The sequence below is a fragment of the Myxocyprinus asiaticus genome, chromosome 16 (assembly GCF_019703515.2).
Source record: "Myxocyprinus asiaticus isolate MX2 ecotype Aquarium Trade chromosome 16, UBuf_Myxa_2, whole genome shotgun sequence".
NCBI lineage: Eukaryota > Metazoa > Chordata > Actinopteri > Cypriniformes > Catostomidae > Myxocyprinus > Myxocyprinus asiaticus.
In genome coordinates, this window is record NC_059359.1 from 2,095,001 (window position 1) to 2,116,352 (window position 21,352).

The window sequence follows — 21,352 nt, forward strand, 5'->3', positions numbered from 1 at the left end:
GAAGTCCAGTGTTAAGTTTCCACAGTCTGTGATGATTTGGGGTGCAATGTCATCTGCTGGTGTTGGTCCATTGTGTTTTTTGAAAACCAAAGTCACTGCACCCATTTACCAAGAAATTTTGGAGCACTTCATGCTTCCTTCTGCTGACCAGCTTTTTAAAGATGCTGATTTCATTTTCCAGCAGGATTTGGCACCTGCCCACACTGCCAAAAGCACCAAAAGTTGGTTAAATGACCATGGTGTTGGTGTGCTTGACTGGCCAGCAAACTCACCAGACCTGAACCCCATAAAGAATCTATGGGGTATTGTCAAGAGGAAAATGAGAAACGAGAGATCAAAAAATGCAGATGAGCTGAAGGCCACTGTCAAAGAAACCTGGGCTTCCATACCACCTCAGCAGTGCCACAAACTGATCACCTCCATGCCACGCCGAATTGAGGCAGTAATTAAAGCAAAAGGAGCCCCTACCAAGTATTGAGTACATATACAGTAAATGAACATACTTTCCAGAAGGCCAACAATTCACTAAAAATGTTTTTTTTATTGGTCTTATGATGTATTCTAATTTTTTGAGATAGTGAATTGGTGGGTTTTTGTTAAATGTGAGCCAAAATCATCACTATTAAAAGAACCAAAGACTTAAACTACTTCAGTCTGTGTGCATTGAATTTATTTAATACACGAGTTTCACAATTTGAGTTGAATTACTGAAATAAATGAACTTTTCCATGACATTCTAATTTATTGAGATGCACCTGTATATACACACACACACACACACATGTATATATATATCTCAATCACTCAAAAATGTTTACAAAAGTCTGTGTGCCATTTTATTTAATACATATTTTATTATATATAAATATGTAACATTAGTATATATTTTATTCAATTGATGATGCAGACAAATCATTGCATCAAGATTTTTGAATCAGTTCTTTGAGTTTGAACTGATTCCTGGAAATGATTCAAACCTTCCAACATTAATGGCGTTTTTCACAGACACTAATACACATCTCTGTCTTGATGCTCCCATAGTTGTGAGTCAGGAAAGGATTGTGAAATTAGTCTAATGACACGCTCTTGAGAAAAATGTACAAGTGCACTAAAATCATCACAAATACTGTATATTGTGAATATTCTATATATTGACCAGCCATCACCGATCAGTTCTTCCTCAGAATTGCTTGTTGTTTCAACCCAGTACCTTGCAAACAAAACTTAATTTCTAAGGAGACTGGTAAGAGCGTAAACTGTGCTGGTCAGACTGAGAAAGTGAATGAAAGTCACTCTGACACGCCACTTTGTAATGACTCACCTGCCAGATGATCATGAACAGATAAATTCCTGTGACTCTCTGGAAAGAAGACTTTGGATCGAACCATCGCACATATGTCCACCTAGCCGGAGTGAACTGCAGAACGGCACGTTTGATCTTCCCTGTGGTGCTGTGAATGTCTCTATAGAAGAAACACATGAATCGTTCACTTCAGTTGTTCACTGTAAACACCACCGATGCAATATTCACTCAAAACTGAGTTTTAAAGCACTGTTGAGCTCTGTTCTTACTTGATACTGCCCCAGTGATACGTGCGCATCTCGAGGAATCGGCAGACGGTCATTCCCAGCCAGATTCCCCCGCCATTACATAGTAAAATATCCAGGATCACTTGATCCCACCAACACTCCGCGAAATTAGGAAGAAGATGCATGAAAAACAACTGCAGAGAGAAATCACTGTCAATATCTTGTCAATCAAGTAAACGGTACACACAGCACTCAGTACGTTAACATGTTTCCTGAACACGGACGTCTTCCATGATTTATAACTTTGTTTTTTGTTTTTTACGAATAATGTGATGTTTAGCGTGTTAGCGTTTAGATAGTTGGAGGGTAAAAAAGTCAGAGTCAGTACTCCCGACTAAAAATCAGGAAGTCTGAGCTGAAGTCATGTAGTGTAATCTATCTTTAAGTTAGGTTAGGGCTTAGGTTAGTCGTACTTCCGTGAGCTCCCACGTGATGCTGATGGTCCAGCAGAGGCCGTAGCTGCGGATGAGAAGAGCTTTCATTCCCCAACCCCAGAAATGGCTGAAGGCGAAGATGTCAAAGTGACTGAGGATTCGCTCCCATGTGATCACGTGACAGTTCACTGCATACTCCTGTCAAACATCACAACATTAGTAACATTATAAACTGTTTTGTAGTCATGGCAGGGTCTATAGGGGGGCATTGCAAAACTTTGAGGCTCAAAAAAAGCATATAAAGTCAGCATACAAGTAATCCATCCGACTCCAGTGGTTTAATCCAAGTCTTCTGAAGCGATCCAGTCGGTTTTGGGTGAGAACAGGCCAAAATATAACTCCTTTTTCACTATAAATCGTGACATCAGCAGTCTCCTTGGTGATCATGATTTCAAGCTCTATTTGTGTATGTGTCAAGCACTAGGAAGTGTAATCGAGCTTGAAATCATGATCGTGCCTGAAGACTGCAATGGCAAGATGTACAGTGAAAAGGAGTTTTATTTTAGTCTGTTTTCACCCAAAACCGACTGGATCGCTTCAGAAGACATGGATTAAACCACTGGAGTCGGATGGATTACTTGTATGCTGACTTTATGTGCTTTTTTGAGCTTCAAAGTTTTGGTCACTATTCACTTGCATTGTATGGATCAACAGAGCTGACATATTCTTCCATTTTTGGGTGAACTATTCATTTAAAATGTATTCAAATATTCAACAAAAATATTAAATCCAATATTAAAATTCCTCCTCTCTAAGCGTTTAGTATTTTACTATGATACAGGTCTGCACAGGCATTGAGCTGAAGCACAAACTCGAGACCTTGTGACCCCAAAAAAAATGAGCACACAAAAACGTTCAGCGTGAACAGCCCCTAACTCATCTGTTCACGCTTATCTGAATGAGAGAGTGCAAAACAAGCTACGTTAAAATAATACTCTCAAATATATATTATATATACAGTATATATATTAAAATTAATATTACATATTAATTAAAATGTAACCTATTTTTATATATTATATATTTTATCAAAATGTTTATATTAATAATAGTTATTTATTTTCATTTTATTTTTTTCTCCCCAATTTGGAATTCCCAGTGCGCTCTAAGTCCTCGTGGTGGCGTAGTGACTCGCCTTAATCTGGGTGGCGGAGGACGAATCTCAGTTGCCTCCACGTCTGAGACCGTCAATCCGAGCATCTTATTGCGTTACCACGGAGACATAGCGTGTGTGGAAGCCCACGCTATTCTCCGCAGCATCCACGCACAACTCGCCACGCGCCCCACCGAGAGCAAGAACCACATTATAGTGACCACGAGGAGGTTATCCCATGTGACTCTACCCTCCCTAGCAACCGGCCAATTTGGTTGCTTAGGAGACCTGACTGGAGCCACTCAGCACGCCCCGGATTCAAACTCACGACTCCAGGTGTGGTAGTCAGCGTCTTTACTCGCTGAGCCACACAGGCCCCAGTCATTTATTTTTTAATTAATTACAAACCCAAACTGAACCCAATGTTATTCATGCAAAACTGACCCGTACCCAACAGTTAGTCGGGTCCCGCCAGGCTTGGGTCGGGTAACAGACATCTAGGGCTGAAACAGTTAGTCGACGTTATCGACAACGTCGACAATAAAAAAATGATCGACAAAAATTTTCATTGTCAAATAGTCGTTTGATCTCATTCTGAGCACTGCAGTTCACACCTGACTGAGGAGAGGAAGAATTACACAGATCACAGTCCAGATGCACTCTAAACTTTCACAGCTTCAGGTGATGTAGATCGCAAAGTATGAGGGAATTATACAAAAATACAAAATAAGTAAATACAGAAGCACTCTCGTTGTGGAATAAGTGGAGCTGGAGCAAAACTTGCATGTCGAGCGTCTTTAAAGGAAACACCCCGGTGCTATATCTTTAATACAGTTATATTTAATGCATTATAGCTTTATTAAAGATCAAATAATACGGAAGCAGATCACGTAAATAACTACAAACTCTGAAACTGGCATTTCTCGTGCGGTCAGCGCCTCTTCTATGAGTTGCGTGAATGTCCCGATGTAAGGGGGAGAGATTGAAACTGCACCGGCTGATGCACACTCTGTCACAGGGACGCTCGTCCCTTGAGCACACGCGCTTAATGCAGCTAGATTATAACGTGATTGCTCACGACTTATTGAATCATAATACGTGTCTGTGCATTTCTTACCGAGAAGAAAATACGCTGCGTAATATGCAATATGCAGCTTTATTAAGAGAGAGTTTGTTTTTTATGAGTTAAAGATGGATTGAAGTGAGAAACAGAAAGGTGAGAAATTCTTCACCCCATTATACACGGCAACTAAATACATTTTTGATTTGTTTTTGTTTTGGCTTTTTTTCCAATATAAATATCTAAAACTCCTTTAAAACAACATACATTTACTTTAGCAGCTATACTGCAGAAGAAAATATTTCATCTGAGAATGTTGAATATAATATTAAAAATACAAATACTTTAAAATATCTTTAAATCCTTTTTAAAAAAGATGCATTCACCTGAGAAGCAGCATATAAGATATTTAGACTTTTAGAGAATAGATTTTGAATATAAGTATATTTTGTCTTTACTGCACTTGCAGATGTATAACCAAGTGAAAAATACACTTATTTAAGATACAGATAACAAGACAATTATTTGCAGTGAGTTTCTTTACTGAATTAAATGTAATAAAAAGTTTTTTCCCTTTAATTCAGTGAATGTCATTTAGAGGTATTTTTAAAAGATGATTTTGTAGGGGGCCTGGGTAGTTCAGTGGTAAAATACGCTGACTATCACCCCTGGAGTCGCGAGTTTGAATCCCAGGGTGTGCTAAGTGACTCCAGCCAGGTCTCCTAAGCAACTAAATTGGCCCGGTTGCTAGGGAGGGTAGAGTCACATGGGGTAACCTCCTCGTGGTCACTATAATGTGGTTCTCGCTCTCGGTGGGGTGCGTGGTGATTTGTGTGTGGATGCCACGGAGAATAGCATGAAGCCTCCACACGCGCTATGTCTCCGTGGCAACGCGCTCAACAAGCCACGTGATAAGATGCACGGATTGACGGTCTCAGACGCGGAGGTAACGGAGATTCGTCCTCCACCACCCGGATTGAAGTGAGTCACTACGCCACCACGAGGACTTAGAGCGCATTGGGAATTGGGCATTCCAAATTGGGTGAATAAGGGGAAAAATCCAACAAAAAAAAACAAAAAGATGATTTTGTCCTCTTTATTGTTAGCAAGCACATTTAATACAACCTTTTAAGTCGGGGCACAAGCTGAATAATTGGTTAAGAGCTAACGATTAATCGCTGCAATAATCGCCGAATAGTCGAATAATCGTTAGTTGCAGCCCTACAGACATCTATCAGATGATAACAGTTATTGTAAGTGAATAACTATTTGTGATGTATTCAAAAACCATATTGGAAAAGGACTTTACTGAATAATGCAGCTTAAAGGAATAGTTCACCCAAACATGTCAGTCATGGTCACTATGAACTGTTGTTGTACGGAAAAGAGATGCATAAAAATTCTTCATAATTTCTCCTTTTATGTCCCACAGAAAAAAACAAAACGAGGGTGAGTAAATAATGACAGAATTTTAATATATGGGCAAACTATTCCCTAAAACTATTTAAAAAACAAAACCGGGTCCGATCTCTCCCATCACTGACCATGATATCAGCTTCTCTTTTGGCATAACGCAGATTTGGATCAAGCCAGTACATGAGCGCCTTCACCTGCTCCCAGTTCAGGAAGATGATGAAGACGAGGAACAGGAAGTACATCACGCTCAGTCCTGCCGCACAAGAATTCACAGAAAGACAAAGATGACTTTGAGAGAATCACTTTAACCTTCTAAACCAACAAACCAATTAGATATGAGCGCAGACAAGATATACAATGACATTGCACAAACTTTGGTTGAATTTATACATGTTAAAAAAAATGACACTTCCAATCTATGAGTATTATTAAACTTGCATGATCCTAATAAATGTTATGGGCTTTAAAGGTTGAAAATGCCAAAGAAACGTTTTAATAAAGACACTATGGAAAATGTGATGCATTTCGCTAAACAAAAAAACAGCAGGGTACTTTCACCCGAAAATCACAATATACTTTGCTTAAACAAAACGAAGCCTGTTTTTAAGACAATTAAGATGTTTTGCATGGACAAAAAGATAAATCAGCATAGATTTAAGGCAATACAACAACTACTACCATGATTAATAACTACTATGCCATTTACATAACGTATTATTTGTTTCCTCGTTACAGTAATGAGAATTAAATTGTGCTTAAGTCATGAAAATAATGTTAAAATGCATAATTGCACAATCCAATTGGCTTCATTATCTCTTCCATGCAAAATATAGAATACATTTTTTTCTTTTAATGTTGGGGTGAAATGTGACCGGGACAGCAGTAAGAGAACAAAAACTGGTCATGTGCTGCTCACCGAACACAATTCGCCATATTGCTGGATGCGGTCTCGTGAACGGGCCTGAAACGAGATAAAGAGGTTATAAACTGAATCAAAAAGAGTGACTATGATCATAAAACACTGGACACAGCCCTGGAGTTTGCCCCAAAGACTGACACGTTAACACCAGCGGTTATTAGGACTTCTCATATAGCAGTCTGAGTTAAAGGGATAGCTCTGCCATCTATCCCTTTAAATGTCTCTTACCGTTGGGGAAGGCGAGGACACTGATGACCAGGAAGAAGGAGATGACTAGGATCAGTCCCACCCACAGGTTATTATCAGGGTTACCATCATCTCTGCAATGGAAACATGATGTCATACAGTCACAGCTACACCAACACTCATCACAACCGGCACATAATACTGTTCCTCTTTTAACAGAGTTACACGATAATTCACAATATATTTATAGACCTTTTGAGGCTGCATGAGGATTGAAGCCCAAACCAGTAAATGCATACAGTCTGACATGATACAGTACAAGTACATGAGATAAAGGCGTTTATGCTGCGTTCCATTCAACTCGGAAAGTCAGAATGTCCAACTTACTCCTAGGAAAAGCGCAATGGAACGCCACTTGAAGTCTTGTGCAAAAACCCTCAATTCTTTTGCCGAGATGCAGGTGTGACATGTCAAGCAAACATGTCGGCACCCAGATGATAAACTTGAATTATACTGTCTTTTGATAATCGTACACCTGTACAACAAACGCAAGCATTGCAACATCGTTTATACATATGGCTGCTGGCAGACGTCTCTGTTGGCATACCTGCTAATCTAATGGGAGTGTGGCCATTTTGCTTTACTATGCGCCATCTTTCAAGCAATTGGAAACAATTAGCCCTGATGGTCTGAGATCGGCAATATCAAGACAGACTTTGAATGGAAGGCAACATACGTACACGGTCTTGCACCTTTATCTTTTTTATTCAAATTTGAAATACTTTTAGATTCAAATAAAAGTTTGCAATGTTGTGATTCACCTCGGAGCTGGCTTACAACTATTTTATTAAAGGGACAGTTCACCCAAAAATTAAAATTCTCTCATCATTTACTCATCCTCATGCCATCCCAGATGTGTGTGACTTTCTTTCTTCTGCAGAACACAAATGAAGATTTTTAGAAGAATATCTCAGCTCTGTAAGTCCATATAATTGAAGTGAATGGTGACCAGAACTTTCAAGCACATAAAGGCAGCATAAAAGTAATGAATAAGACTCCAGTGGTTAAATCCATGTCTTCAGAAGTGATATGATAAGTGTGGGTGAGAAACAGATCAATATTTAAGTCCTTTTTTTACTATAAATCTCCATTTTCACTTTCTTCTTATTCGCATTTTTCATGCATATCGCCACCTACTTGGCAGGGAGGAGAATTTATAGTAAAAAAGGACTTAAATATTGATCTGTTTCTCACCCACACTTATCATATCACTTCTGAAGACATGGATTTAACCACTGGAGTCGTATTGATTACTCTGATGCTGCCTTTATGTGCTTTATGGAGCTTCAAAGTTTTGGTCACTATTTACTTGCTTTTTGAGCTGAGATATTCTTCCAAAAATTTTCATTTGTGTTCTGCAGAAGAAAGTAAGACATACACATGACTACGTTCAGAAAGCGGGTTATTGCGGGAAAGCAGCGTTCCGGTTTACATGCGCTGTATAAGCCGTACACACTTTACTCCCATATACATACGGCTCGGTCAGTAAGCAGCTTCCTCCACAGCAACATAATTTCGCCATGACGCTTGTGTAAATAACAAACACTGTATCCGAGAATGATTTCACTATTTTATTCCCCATTGCGTCGCTTTATTTCTAGATATTCCAGAGTTGTTGCGGTGTTCCTTACCTTTCTATCGCGACCTGCAGTGGAATTGCGCTTCAATAGTGGGTTTTCCCTTTACGTAAAACTCCGGGACTGCCTCAATGTACAAGCGCATATATGCGAACGTGAGGGACCGTCAAAATTTTACAGTGGTGTTTATAAATGGGTATAGTTTATAGTGTATGTGCTTTTCCCACTGTACATCTAAAAATGTTTTGTTGGCTTGTTGTTGGGCTCAAAAACCTGTTAGAACAGTGCTTATGTGTTTACATGGCCACATAAGCAGCAGCTAGGTGTGTTAAACCGCTTTCTCTTAATCCCTTAAATTCCGTAAGGAAATCGGCATTCTCGTTTACATGACGTTTCAGAACATGCATGCAAAAACCCTGGAATAAACAGTTTGCCTAAGTGCACGTAAACATGGTGAATGATGAGAGTATTTTTATTTTAGGGGGAACTATCCCTTTAAGGATTTAATGAAATCCCTATGGTAAAAATTAATAGGAAAAATACTAAGAGGGGGAGTGGCATTTTTATTATTCTAGAGAGCAGCTGATTGGACAAAAATGTGTATACACCCCTGAGTGCAAGATGATGTCATAAATATTTTTGATCTGTTTTGCATGGGGGAAAACCACTAAGTTAAAAAGTTTCTTTTGTCAACTTTTAAGAGTAAACAAACATTTAGATGACTTCAAAGCTAACAAACATTAACTAAATGCCACAAGACAATATATTTTGATGTCATGGGATCTTTAATCACTGTTTGACTCGACAGGACACCCCTAGCCTTGGTTGGGCTAAGAGTGTTGGTTGGTTTTAGCTGGTCTTTTCAGAAGGGAGTATTGACCATTCAATAAAACAGTAAACACTATCACTGATATTTTCACAAACAGGGTCTTGTGTTATAGTAACAACTCCTTGTTTCAATTCCAATGTCACGCATTTTTACTGTTGCGTCACTGTACTTACCGCGTGAACGCAAAATACATCAGACTGAGCACGGTGCACGTGAGTAATGTGATCGTGTGCGGCTTGTAGAAGAAGTCGATGGTGATATCCTCCACTTGCTGCTCGTTGATCATGCGGAAATGCATTCTGTAGTTCACATCATCTTTGCTCAGAGTCTGAGAGCCGTACGCCATGCTCGCGCGATGTCTTAACCTTTGATTACAAATGCACTGTCAGTGGCGCGCGCTCGCAAACCTTATGATGGCGTGCATTTGTGCTGTCCTGCTCTGTACACGTCAAAAGCATGCATGCATGCATCAATGAGGAAACACACTCAGGTGCTTTGAAAGACCCAAATGCATGGGACACAAAGATGGCAGACACTTTGGGTCAAAACACACATTTCTTGCATTTCGATTGGTGTGTATGCTTTGAAAGGCGTGCAGGCGCTATGGAAAGCCGGCTGGGTCAAAACTCAAAAGTGATAGTGTTTCTCGCGCGCTCAAGGTCAGTTTGTGTCACTCTGTTGTTCTTGAGTGTCACAGAGAAATGTGTATTTTTATTTATTTATATATGTGTATGTTATGCTAATAGAGTAAATAAAACTGTCTTTTTCACTGTATTAAAGTTTGCATTCATAGTAACACTGTTTTGAACCTTATTATTCCACCCCACCCCAATCCCCCAAGGTGTCCTGTTTTTGGAAAACCAGAATATGGTCACCCTAAGATATATAATTCTTGATATTCTGTCATTACTCACAGAAACACCCAGTCTTGACATCCAAAATGGAATTTCAACTAGTAAAAAAATGTAACTTTTGATATTTGAAACTGCTTTTTTTTTTTTTTTTTTTGAGTGGAAGAAGGTTGCCTGGGCTGATGAGTCCCATTTTCTTTTACATTATGTGGACGGCCGTGTACGCCATTTACCTGGGGAAGTGATGGCACCAGGATGCACTGTGGGAAGACGACAAGCCGGTTGAGTGTGATGCTCTGGGCAAAGTTCTGCTGGGAAACCCTGGGTCCGGCCATTCATGTGGATGTCAGTTTGACATGTGCCACCTACCTAAACATAGTTGCAGACCAGGTACACCCCTTCATGGCAATGGTATTCCCTGATGGCAGTGGCCTCTTTCAGCAGGATAATGCACCCTGCCACACTGCACATATTGTTTAGGAATGGTTTGAGGAACATGAAGAAGAGTTCAAGGTGTTGCCCTGGCCTCCAAATTCCCCAGATCTCAATCTGACTGAGCATCTGTGGGATGTGCGGGACCAACAAGTCCGATCCACGGCGACTCCACCTCGCAACTTACAGGACTTGAAGGATCTGCTGCTAATGTCTTGGTGCCAGATACCACAGGACAACTTCAGGGGTCTTGAAGAGTTCATGCATCAGTGGGTCTGCAATTTTTTTGCCGGCACGCGGAGGACCAACATCATATTAGTCAGGTGGTCATAATTTTTTGGCTCTTCAGTGTACAGTTTAGAGGAATGCATACTTTATAAACTGTAACCCCCAATCCAAACCCCAAATCTAAACCTAACCATCAATGGAGTAAAAATTAAATTTTAGAGGTGAAAAAAAATCAACCTTTTGAATTAGGTGCTGGAACTCTTGGAAACAACATGCTGACTTCTTGGGTGATTATCACGTTGACTGAACATCACAGGCTGTATTGTTGCCTTCACCCTAAAAAAATAAACAATTATAACAACATACATTCTCTCTCTCATTTTAAAGTTTACCCTTCATTGTTCTTTTTATTAAGAAAAGATTGTTTGGTGCTATTGTTGTTGTTGGTTTTCATATTTCAAAACCAACAACAACAACAGCACCAAACATATGTCCATGTAACTTCACCCCTCTTTATGGTCTGCAGCACTGAAGCAGGTTGCGGTTTTAACTAAAAATAAACTTACAAACTATGTGTAACATGAGTCACAGCAGCTATAAATGACCTTTTCAGCCAGATGATTAGAATCATTGCTTTTTTATATATATAATGCAAAGTGGATTCTTGTAGCTGTACTGTAAGTATGATGACTATAACAACTAATATTAATGACTAAAAAACTACAACAATAACAATACATTGCTTATTGAAAATGCTAAATAATCTGCATCTGATGAATCTAGTTAAAAAAATGTAAGATAAACAAACAAGCAAGGTGTGTATTAACACTTTAGGCTGTGAAGGTGTTTCTAAAGATGTCCTGTTTCAGTGGCATACACAAAATTAAAGGCCCATAACTCGACAAAGAAAAAAAAACAAGGAGGGTCAAGTGTTTGGTATCATTGTAATGAAAACATTAAAAAAATTAATGATATTGATTATGATACTTACTGAGACTCTCAGCCTAAGAAACTGCTGAAAAATCACAAAATAATAATTTTTCGTATTTATTCTTATTTGACATAATATATCTCGGTGTGTAAATAAGGTGGCTCCGAAAAACTGCTTTTGTTTTGTTCCCAATCATGTCAGCTGTATCTGAAATTTTTTTTTGTGTTGATACGACAAAGCAATCAAAAGTTATAGCATTACAAAAATAATTTATCATAGTGTCCAAAAACGTCTCCAAGTGTCCCAAAGTCTCTCCAAACTAATAAAACATAATAATTGTACATAAGAACTAATTACACATGCAAACACAACAATGACTAAAGGTTTGTATAGCATGCAGACATGATTTTAGTAATGAGATTTCACAGAATGAGTTTCATTCTGTGTCATTTGAGTCATCATTGAGTCTGTGTCATGTATTTGGCGCCATCTCCTGGTGGCCATCTGTAACATTGTGCTTTGTGTGGACTATCTAATGATCTATGCATCTGATTATCTTGTGTGTGGACTCATTTGAAAGATAATCACCTTCTCTAAGTAATGGTATGTGATATTTTATGTTTCGTTTATTTTTGTGAAGTAATAAGGGGAAATGCGGCACATAAGCAACACCAACATAACTGTCAAAGACATTTACTTAGCTATTACTCGCTATATTTCAGTCTGTGAGTAAAACAAATAGGCTGGTTGTATTCTACTCTTTGAGAGCTTTCCAACAACATATGACACATGGATATTTGATCAGTTTGATGTTTTTACTGATTGCAATAATATGTACAATGCATTATAAAATATCAAAACGGAGCACTTCTGATTTGTCTGCAAATATCAAAGCACTTGTTCAGTTTTGATCATAATGCATACATGCATTGGGAAGTAGAGCTTCTAAGCTTTCAAACGATACCTATTTTGTGTTGGTCAAGACTGTAGTTGTTAATAATTTGACCATTTTGTTTTCTCCGCCGGCGGGCTCATCCAAGCTTAAAGGGTTAAAAATAATTTATAATTTTTCTTAGATGTATATTTTTTAGTATTATATTCAAAAATTGCAACTTGATTATTTCAAAGGCAAAAACAGAAAACACAAACATATGATAAGAGATATAATGGTAGTATTTTAATGTGAGCACATACTACAGAATGAATCAAGCTTATAATGGATTTCATTTACATATATGCGTTTGCCATTTCTATCTAAAGCAACTTACAGTGCATTTAAACTATACATTTTATTATACATGCATTCCTGGGAACTGAACCCATGACTTTGGCATTGCAAGCACAATGCTATACCAGTTGAGCAACAGGACAAAAATAGAATTAAACAAACAATAATATATGTGACTGGGTCATTTATTGTATCTTCCCAAGATGTAGCGACCTCACCAACCAATCGGTCCAGTCAAACATCTTGCTTAATAGTGATCAAGGGCTGTATTGAAATAACACAAATAAAAAAAATAGCTTTATACGTTTTTGTTGATATTGACATGTTATTCTTCTTGTCAATCAGAAAGTACATTACCAGAGTATTGAAGTGAGGTCTGCAAACGGCTTTACTTTCCCAGAAGATAAGGACAAGTGCGAGAATCAACTCAAAACCACACAATATACTGACCACTGCCTTCAATCCAACAAACATGGGATTCTGAGAAAGAACACATTCTTAAAATACATTTCTTCCTTGCCATTTCTAATAAACACTCATTTGTACTTGTATCCCAGTGTATCCCTTACAAAAATGAACTGCAATCTATGTAGTAAAAGGTGCAGTTTTGTGTAGTACAGTGATGCTGTACTGCACAATGACAAACTGTCCTGCACTTACAATGCTTTTAACTGCAGTACTGATATAGTGCACTACAGTACAGTTGCAGGTCAGTGTAGTACTACTACAGTTCAGTGAAGTGTACCTGCATTCCACACTGGTATAACTGCAGTACATTGCAAAACAATAGCAGTTCAGCGAAGAACAATTTGAAATCAATGCATCACAGCTGTAGTTTGTGTAGTTGTCCTGCAGTTCAGTGCAAATGCAGTTTTCAAACTGAACAAAACTGCCCCTGATTGCACACGTACATCACCTAGACATCTATTTGATGTGTGTGTTTACATCTGGAAGATGCATTTTTTAGGTTTTTGCTCATCTGCAATACGTCTAAAAGACGTTTCCTCTCGGATGTCAATAAGACATTCAGCAGATGTCTTTGAGACGTTTATGTGTGTAAATCTGATCTTTGTAAGATGTTTAGCAGATGTTATTTAGATTGTGATGCTTTCCAGATGAAAAGATCTAAAACAGACATCTCGGAGACGTACGTGTGCTATCAGTTCTACAGCGTCTAAACTAGGGCTGTCGAAATTAACGCATGCGATTAATGTTTGACACAATGTTAATGTGATTAACGTAATTACCAATTTGACACTAGATTCTGGCATTCTATTTTATTCTGTGTGAGATCTGTCTAAACACTTGTTGCAATAGGGCGGAACCTTTGCGATGTAACAAGGGGGACCTTACACAGAGACGCACAAACCATAAACAAACACAAAAGGACCTCTTAATGGTATTTTGTTTGTACAAAACAAACACAGATGCAGCAAACTAAAGACTCATTCACACGACGACTTGGTGGAGTGAAGCAGCCAGCGTTTCCTCGGCGCCTCGTTGTGCTTCTCTTACCGGACTGTTCGGATCAATAAGGGGAAGTATCAATATGAGGGCAGTATTAGCACTAAAAGCAAAACAAAGCTCTATTTGTACAGCCATTGTTTCTCAGAGTGATGTCTGTGAAACTAAATTTGCACAGCTCCTCTGTGATAAAACTCATGCATTCAGATAACAATTAATTCACGGTGGAAAAGTGAGTTTGTTCATCCCATGAACCCAGAAATTTGCTTCTCACGTGGTCAGTCGCATGCAGGGGCGTAGATTCCAGTGGGGATGGGGGAAGGTAACCCCCCCATTAGTCACAACAAGCAAGTACAACCCCCCCAATATTTATACAATGATCAATGGAAGCATGTAAATTCTTCACACTGTAATCCCCCCAACGTGCAAGCCACATCTATGCCCTTGGTCGCATGTAACATTTGTAATATTTGTATTAGAGGGTGTACAGTTTAGCTGACTTGTTGGTTAGTTCACCCACTAGTCAACGCATTGGGTTGGTGCCTACTAGTCAAGGATCACATTAATTCAGTTGCGCTTCTTCCATATGGTGATAGCAAGAGGAATATTCCGTAGTCCACAAACTGCGTTCTGTGTATTTTGTGAAAATACATTTTCAAATATAGGCTATGCAAATATATTTGGAATAACGCTAAAGTGTAAATAGAGTGAACACGGAGCACTTGGCTCAAGCTTTCGTTTCTCTTGCGCTGAGATGAGAGCGCATCATCAGATGTTCTTTACATTACAGTACTGTAGTATAGAGGTCATGTACTTTTCTGTGCACTGCATGTACTGTATCACATGTTCATGACACTTGCTCTGATTCCATGTTTAACTTTTTCCATTTTTTCCATGTTTATTTTATACTTTTATATTTGCTAGTGAATGTTTAATTTGAAATATTGCGTTGCTGATGCTCAGGTGTCCAGGCAGATCTTTAACATATTTTAAACCTTTTTAAACATTTGAATGTCAATAAATTGCTGATTGCTCATAACTCACATTGTGTTTGCAGTCATTGGTCAAGGTTTTTTTTTTTTTCCAATATGGAATGCCCAATTCCCAATGCGCTCTAAGTCCTCGTGGTGGCGTAGTGACTCGCCTCAATCCGGATGTCGGAGGACAAATCTCAGTTGCCTCCACTTCTGAGACCGTCAATCCGCGCATCTTTTCACATGACTTGTTAAGCGCGTTACAGTGGAGACATAGCGCGTGTGGAGGCTTCACGCTATTCTCCACGGCATCCACGTACAACTCACCACGTGCCCCACCAAGAGCGAGAACCACATTATAGCGACCATGAGTAGGTTACCCCATGTGACTCTACCCTCCCTAGCAACCGGGCCAATTTGGTTGCTTAAGAGACCTGACTGGAGTCACTCATCACGCCCTGGATTCAAACTCGTGACTCCAGGTGTGGTAGTCAGCGTCTTTACTGCAGTATTCCTGCAGTTTTCAGTACCGCATTACAAGTGTGGTAATGGACGCATTATTCCTGCAGTTTTCAGTACTGCAGTGAAAGTGTGGTAATTTGGACGCAGTATTCCTGGAGTTTTCAGTACTGCAGTGAAAGTGTGGTAATGGACGCAGTATTCCTGGAGTTTTCAGTACTGCAGTGAAAGTGTGGTAATTTGGACGCATTATTCCTGCAGTTTTCAGTACTGCAGTGAAAGTGTGGTAATTTGGACGCAGTATTCCTGCAGTTTTCAGTACTGCAGTGAAAGTGTGGTAATGGACGCAGTATTCCTGGAGTTTTCAGTACTGCAGTGAAAGTGTGGTAATTTGGACGCATTATTCCTGCAGTTTTCAGTACTGCAGTGAAAGTGTGGTAATTTGGACGCAGTATTCCTGCAGTTTTCAGTACTGCAGTGAAAGTGTGGTAATTTGGACGCAGTATTCCTGCAGTTTTCAGTACCGCAGTGAAAGTGTGGTAATTCGGGCACAGTATTCCTGGAGTTTTCAGTACTGCAGTGAAAGTGTGGTAATTCGGATGCAGTATTCCTGGAGTTTTCAGTACCGCAGTGAAAGTGTGGTAATTCGGATGCAGTATTCCTGGAGTTTTCAGTACTGCAGTGAAAGTGTGGTAATTTGGACGCAGTATTCCTGGAGTTTTCAGTACTGCAGTGAAAGTGTGGTAATTCGGACGCAGTATTCTTGGAGTTTTCAGTACCGCAGTGAAAGTGTGGTAATTTGGACGCATTATTCCTGCAGTTTTCAGTACTGCAGTGAAAGTGTGGTAATTCGGACGCAGTATTCTTGGAGTTTTCAGTACTGCAGTGAAAGTGTGGTAATTTGGACGCAGTATTCCTGGAGTTTTCAGTACTGCAGTGAAAGTGTGGTAATTCGGACGCAGTATTCCTGGAGTTTTCAGTACCGCAGTGAAAGTGTGGTAATTCGGACACAGTATTCCTGGAGTTTCCAGTACTGAAGTAATACTGCGTCCAATTTACGCATTTTCACTGAAGTTGAAAAACTGTAGTTAATTTTTGTAAGGGATGTTTGCTACATGGATGTCAGATATATTTTACCTTGCTGCCTGGTGAGTTTTGGTGCTGTAAAATAAAGTAAATCAATTAAATATAACCACAGTGGTGCAACCCTGACTTCTATAAAATACAAGTGGATGTAGAATCACAAATTACCAAGTGTTTATCAGATGTATCAGCCATTAACGGGCACATAACTAGAGCGGCAATGGCCCAGAAAAGTGAGATAATGTTGAATATGAAGGACAGCTTTACCTTTTAGAAAAAGAACATGAAGATAAAGCATTACATTCAGTTTGCACCATGATAAAACAAGCAGATATGAACGATATTTGAACTCTGAACACCTACCACGGGCATAAATGGAGAACTTCCAGCTGCGAATGTTAGAATGCCACTTGCAATAAACTAAAAGAAAATAAATTGTTGAAAATTAAACACAAAGTGTTTAGTGACTGCCTGTGTGTGTTCATTGATATAAATTTATATATATATATATATATATATATATATATATATATATATATATATATATATATATATATATAAAAACTTGGTAACACTTTCTGTGAAGCCCATATTTATAATGCATTGTAAAGGCATTATAATGCTTTAGTAATGTCTCATAATACACCTTATAATATGTTATAACTTCTCATAAATAATTATAACCACAATTATAATACTAACCTATTCATAGTTATACCTCAGACAGAGTATAATGTATTATAACACAAGCAACATCCAATTTTATCTGCAGTTTCTATCCATATATACAATTTTATCTAATTTTATCTATGTTAAACTGTGTAATATATATAATAGGTATGCTTTAAATAAAGCGACTAAAGCAATGTCTTCTTAAAAACATCCATAAAATATTTTAAAATGGTTATAAGACATTACAAGTCATACTGGAAGTTATATACATTACACACGCACAAAATACAAAATAACACACATTCAATGTACATTTTACGATATTACGAAAAACACTTGTAAAGCCACAAGATTATAATATATCAGATACTCTCTGTCGAGAACAAATATGGATGTCGATCACACATGTTGGGTGTAAACACACCCAGGAATAAAAAAATATAAAATAAAATAAAAAATCAAACTGATTCTACACTGGACTCTATACAATAAACTTTAATGTTTGTGTATCTTATTTGGAGACTTATTTTATAAATAACTTCCATTATATAAGTTTGACTTGTAATGTATTGTATGTTACAGGTAATGGCTGTTTATAAGAAGATATTGCATGTGTAACTTTACTTAAAGCAGGCAAAGACCACTTATAATATGATCACATCATAAAGCCTTTTTACTCTTTACATCATACAGCACTTATACAATTAACTTTATTAACTTCTGCTGTGTTAAAACTGGAAGTTGCTTGTGTTATAATGCATTATACACTAAAGTATAACTATGAATAGGGGAAGTCTTATAATGTATTATAACTGTGGTTATAATTATTTATGAAAAGTTATAACTTATTATGAGACATTATAAATGCAGTATAATGCCTTTACAATGCATTATAAATATGGGCTTTATAGAAAGTGTTCAAAAACAAGCTGTGATGTAAATAGAAAGATTTAAAATGCACTTATATAATATACTGTATGTGCATTAATAATTATATTCTCTTACCAGTGCGCTGGGTAAGGTGTACGTAAAATGAGATGGACCGTATTCAGAAACTATAAGAGCGCCGACACAAATAACAAATATTCCAATGCTGATTTGTGCTGCCTGAAACAAAAGGAACATTTGAATAACTATTAAATATAAAACAATATATGTCTCCATTTAAACAAGATTTCACTGATCATATTAACTTCTTTTTCGACCACCATTGACTTCCATTGTAAGTGTCTCACTGGAACACAGATTCGTCAGAATTAATTTTTGTGCTCATCAACATCATGCCACAAATGCTGCCGACTGACCTTAACTTATTGGAAATATAAATACTAATTTGTTGAAACCAGGGTCAGATATGAAATAGGTCAAAGAATCAACGAAAGAGGCAAAAATGCCCCAGATATTTAGATAGTGGTGAAAAAAATTACCTGTGGTGAATTCCTCGGTTTTAAATCCGTTATGTGACATTTCACTTATTTATTAATGCTCTAGGTATTGAATATAGATGATATAAAGTAGGTTTTAGATTGAAGTCAACTTTGAAAACATAAACATTCAGAAAACACTCCCAAACATCTCCGAAACTAACCTGTCAACAAACTGTACACAGCAGACTTCTGAATAATCTAACATGGAGACTGTACTCTTCAGATTGAAATTAACTGATTAAACTGAAATATCTGGCATAAATAGACACCACTGTGTGTTTTTATACGATTAGAATCAAAACGCCAACAGAAAGGTAAAAAAATGCCCCTGAAAATCAATTCCAGGAGGCAAATATTGCCTAATTAATAAAGGAAGATCATTTCTGACACTGACTTTATTTCTGAACAACTATAATAAGACATTAGACTTTGAAATAATGTTCGTACCCCGAGTTCCTTCGGCCGTCCTTTGAGAAACACCTTGTATGCATCTTTGAAGACGCAGGTGAATGTCTCGGGCATCAGCTGCCCGTCTCTCACATTCTTGATGCTGCCCAGAGGAATGGTGATGACCATACAGTCATCCGACTTAAAGGTGTACCGCATTTGATCAGAAGACACCGTCTGTCATGGATAAGAGAAAAAATATAGATATCTGATGTCCGATCAGTCAGAAGTGAATTTACCAATGACTGGGATAAAAGAGCAACAAAATATGACTTAAATATCCAAACAAAAATGCTTACAAAGAGTGTGAATGGGGATGAATGGTGAATGGAGCTAAAAGGCTCCCTGCTGGTTATTTAAGTGTTTAAAATGGTTAAAACGAATCATACATCATAAATGAATCATAAAGATAATCAGATTAGACAATGTGGTGTTAGTTTGAAACTAATCTTTAGAAACTGTGTCAACTAAACCCTCAAACTGTGCCAACCAGTGCCACACATATCTTTAGTTATAGGATATGTTATGACATTGAGAGTCTAAGAAGTTACTACTAGAGTTATATTATTTATTCCACCAGAGATATTCACGATAGTATAAAAACTTTTTTGAAAAGCGTGGACTAAATACTATGTTTACAGGTAGCCTGCTGGGTAAATTGTGCAGCTGATAAGATATGAAATGCAAAGAGTGATTGAGATCCATTACATGTTTGAGACATATAAGCATCCTAATTTTTATTTTTTATTTTTTTACTGCTAGGGTATTCCTGTTGAAGTAAATAGCAGGTTTATTAGTGGTAAATAATGTCTTACCTGCTGGATGATAAATTGTGTGAAGTTTTATTTTAACAGTGCTGCTGTCTGTAAATTGGGCTAATTTGATTGCAGAAGTTCCTACAAGAATGAAGCTCAAACTGTTGTCATCATCATCAGCTCTCACATCAGAGTTCCTATATCTCGGCCAACCACATCTGAGCATGTGTGTTGGGTGCCAGAATACACACACACACACACACACACACACACACACAAGCACACACACACTGAACTCACAAGCGATGATCTTAATTTTTCATTAATACGGAAGACACTCAGCTTGGTAAGACACTTATTTCATATTTTAAAAAGAATATTTAAATAATATGTGTTGAAACCCAAGGTTCAATGGTTGTGATTATTTAAAGATTGTTTACTTCTAAAATATGATATGGGGTGAAAAGGGATGAATGTATTTGAATCAGTTTTAGAAGGTGACATCATGATTCATATTTTTAGAGTTACTTCTTCTGTTGTGTTTTACAGGTGTTTGTTTTTACATAACATTTGATTACTTGGATTATAAAATATATTTGAAAAATGCATAAAAGCAAGCGGTAGTAAATGTGCTTTTGCCTTTCATTTGACTACAAAATTGATTAAAAAATTATTATAATTGCTTTAGCATAAAACTGTATAACTTTTATTTATGAAACATATATATATATATATATATATATATATATATATATGTTTCATAAATAAAAGTTATACAATTTTATGCAAAAGCAATTATAATTATTTTATATAATATAATATTATATATATATATATATATATATATATATATATATATATATATATATATATATATATATATATATATATATATGTTTCATAAATAAAAGTTATACAATTTTATGCTAAAGCAATTATAATTATTTTATATAATATAATATAATATAATATAATATAATATAATATTTATTTATATATATATATATATATATATATATATATATATATATATATATATATATATATATATATATATATATATAAATATTTATATTTACTGTATACATAAATGCAAGCAGGTGCACCATTCCTGTGTCCTAAATACATTTTAATATAAATTATAAGTAAATTATCTGTGTAAATATAAAATATTTAAAAAAACATAAAATATTTTTAAATATGAAAATATGAACATTTTAAAATATTAAATCTGTTT

The 21,352-nt window shown here is 37.1% G+C and overlaps 2 protein-coding genes across 3 annotated transcripts in view; both read right to left on the reverse strand.

Annotated features, from left to right (window-relative positions):
- LOC127453656 (phosphatidylserine synthase 1) overlaps positions 1–9,669 on the reverse strand; it is a 33,004-nt gene extending 23,335 nt beyond the window's left edge. For both annotated transcript variants that reach the window (XR_007899435.1, XM_051720219.1), the window contains exons 1-7: positions 9,338–9,669; positions 6,741–6,832; positions 6,510–6,554; positions 5,722–5,846; positions 2,004–2,162; positions 1,573–1,724; positions 1,322–1,463 (exon numbers count right to left, since the gene is read on the reverse strand). Coding sequence is in view for 1 of the 2 variants with exons in the window: in XM_051720219.1 (XP_051576179.1) it covers positions 1,322–1,463; positions 1,573–1,724; positions 2,004–2,162; positions 5,722–5,846; positions 6,510–6,554; positions 6,741–6,832; positions 9,338–9,510 (888 nt within the window). In the remaining variant the exon portion in view is untranslated. The remainder of the gene's footprint in view (positions 1–1,321; positions 1,464–1,572; positions 1,725–2,003; positions 2,163–5,721; positions 5,847–6,509; positions 6,555–6,740; positions 6,833–9,337) is intronic.
- Positions 9,670–12,760: 3,091 nt separating this feature from the next.
- On the reverse strand, positions 12,761–20,302 carry LOC127453677 (membrane-spanning 4-domains subfamily A member 4A-like). The gene is made up of 8 exons (XM_051720242.1): positions 20,176–20,302; positions 19,361–19,537; positions 18,492–18,593; positions 17,178–17,234; positions 16,983–17,081; positions 16,869–16,892; positions 13,192–13,314; positions 12,761–13,098 (listed from the first exon to the last, which is right to left on the reverse strand). Exons 2-8 carry the CDS (start codon positions 19,517–19,519, stop codon positions 13,069–13,071), a joined length of 594 nt encoding a protein of 197 aa, XP_051576202.1. The 5' UTR covers positions 19,520–19,537; positions 20,176–20,302; the 3' UTR covers positions 12,761–13,068.
- Positions 20,303–21,352: the final 1,050 nt, after the last annotated feature.

Coding starts and splice junctions, on each gene's coding strand:
- LOC127453677 (XM_051720242.1), bottom strand. CDS start 19,519: ATGCGGTACACCTTTAAGTCGGATGACTGTATGGTCATCACCATTCCT. Junction 17,235..18,491: donor ACACCTTACCCAGCGCACTG/GTAAGAGAATAT, acceptor ATTTTCTTTTAG/TTTATTGCAAGTGGCATTCT. Junction 16,893..16,982: donor ATACATCTGATAAACACTTG/GTAATTTGTGAT, acceptor TTTATTTTACAG/CACCAAAACTCACCAGGCAG.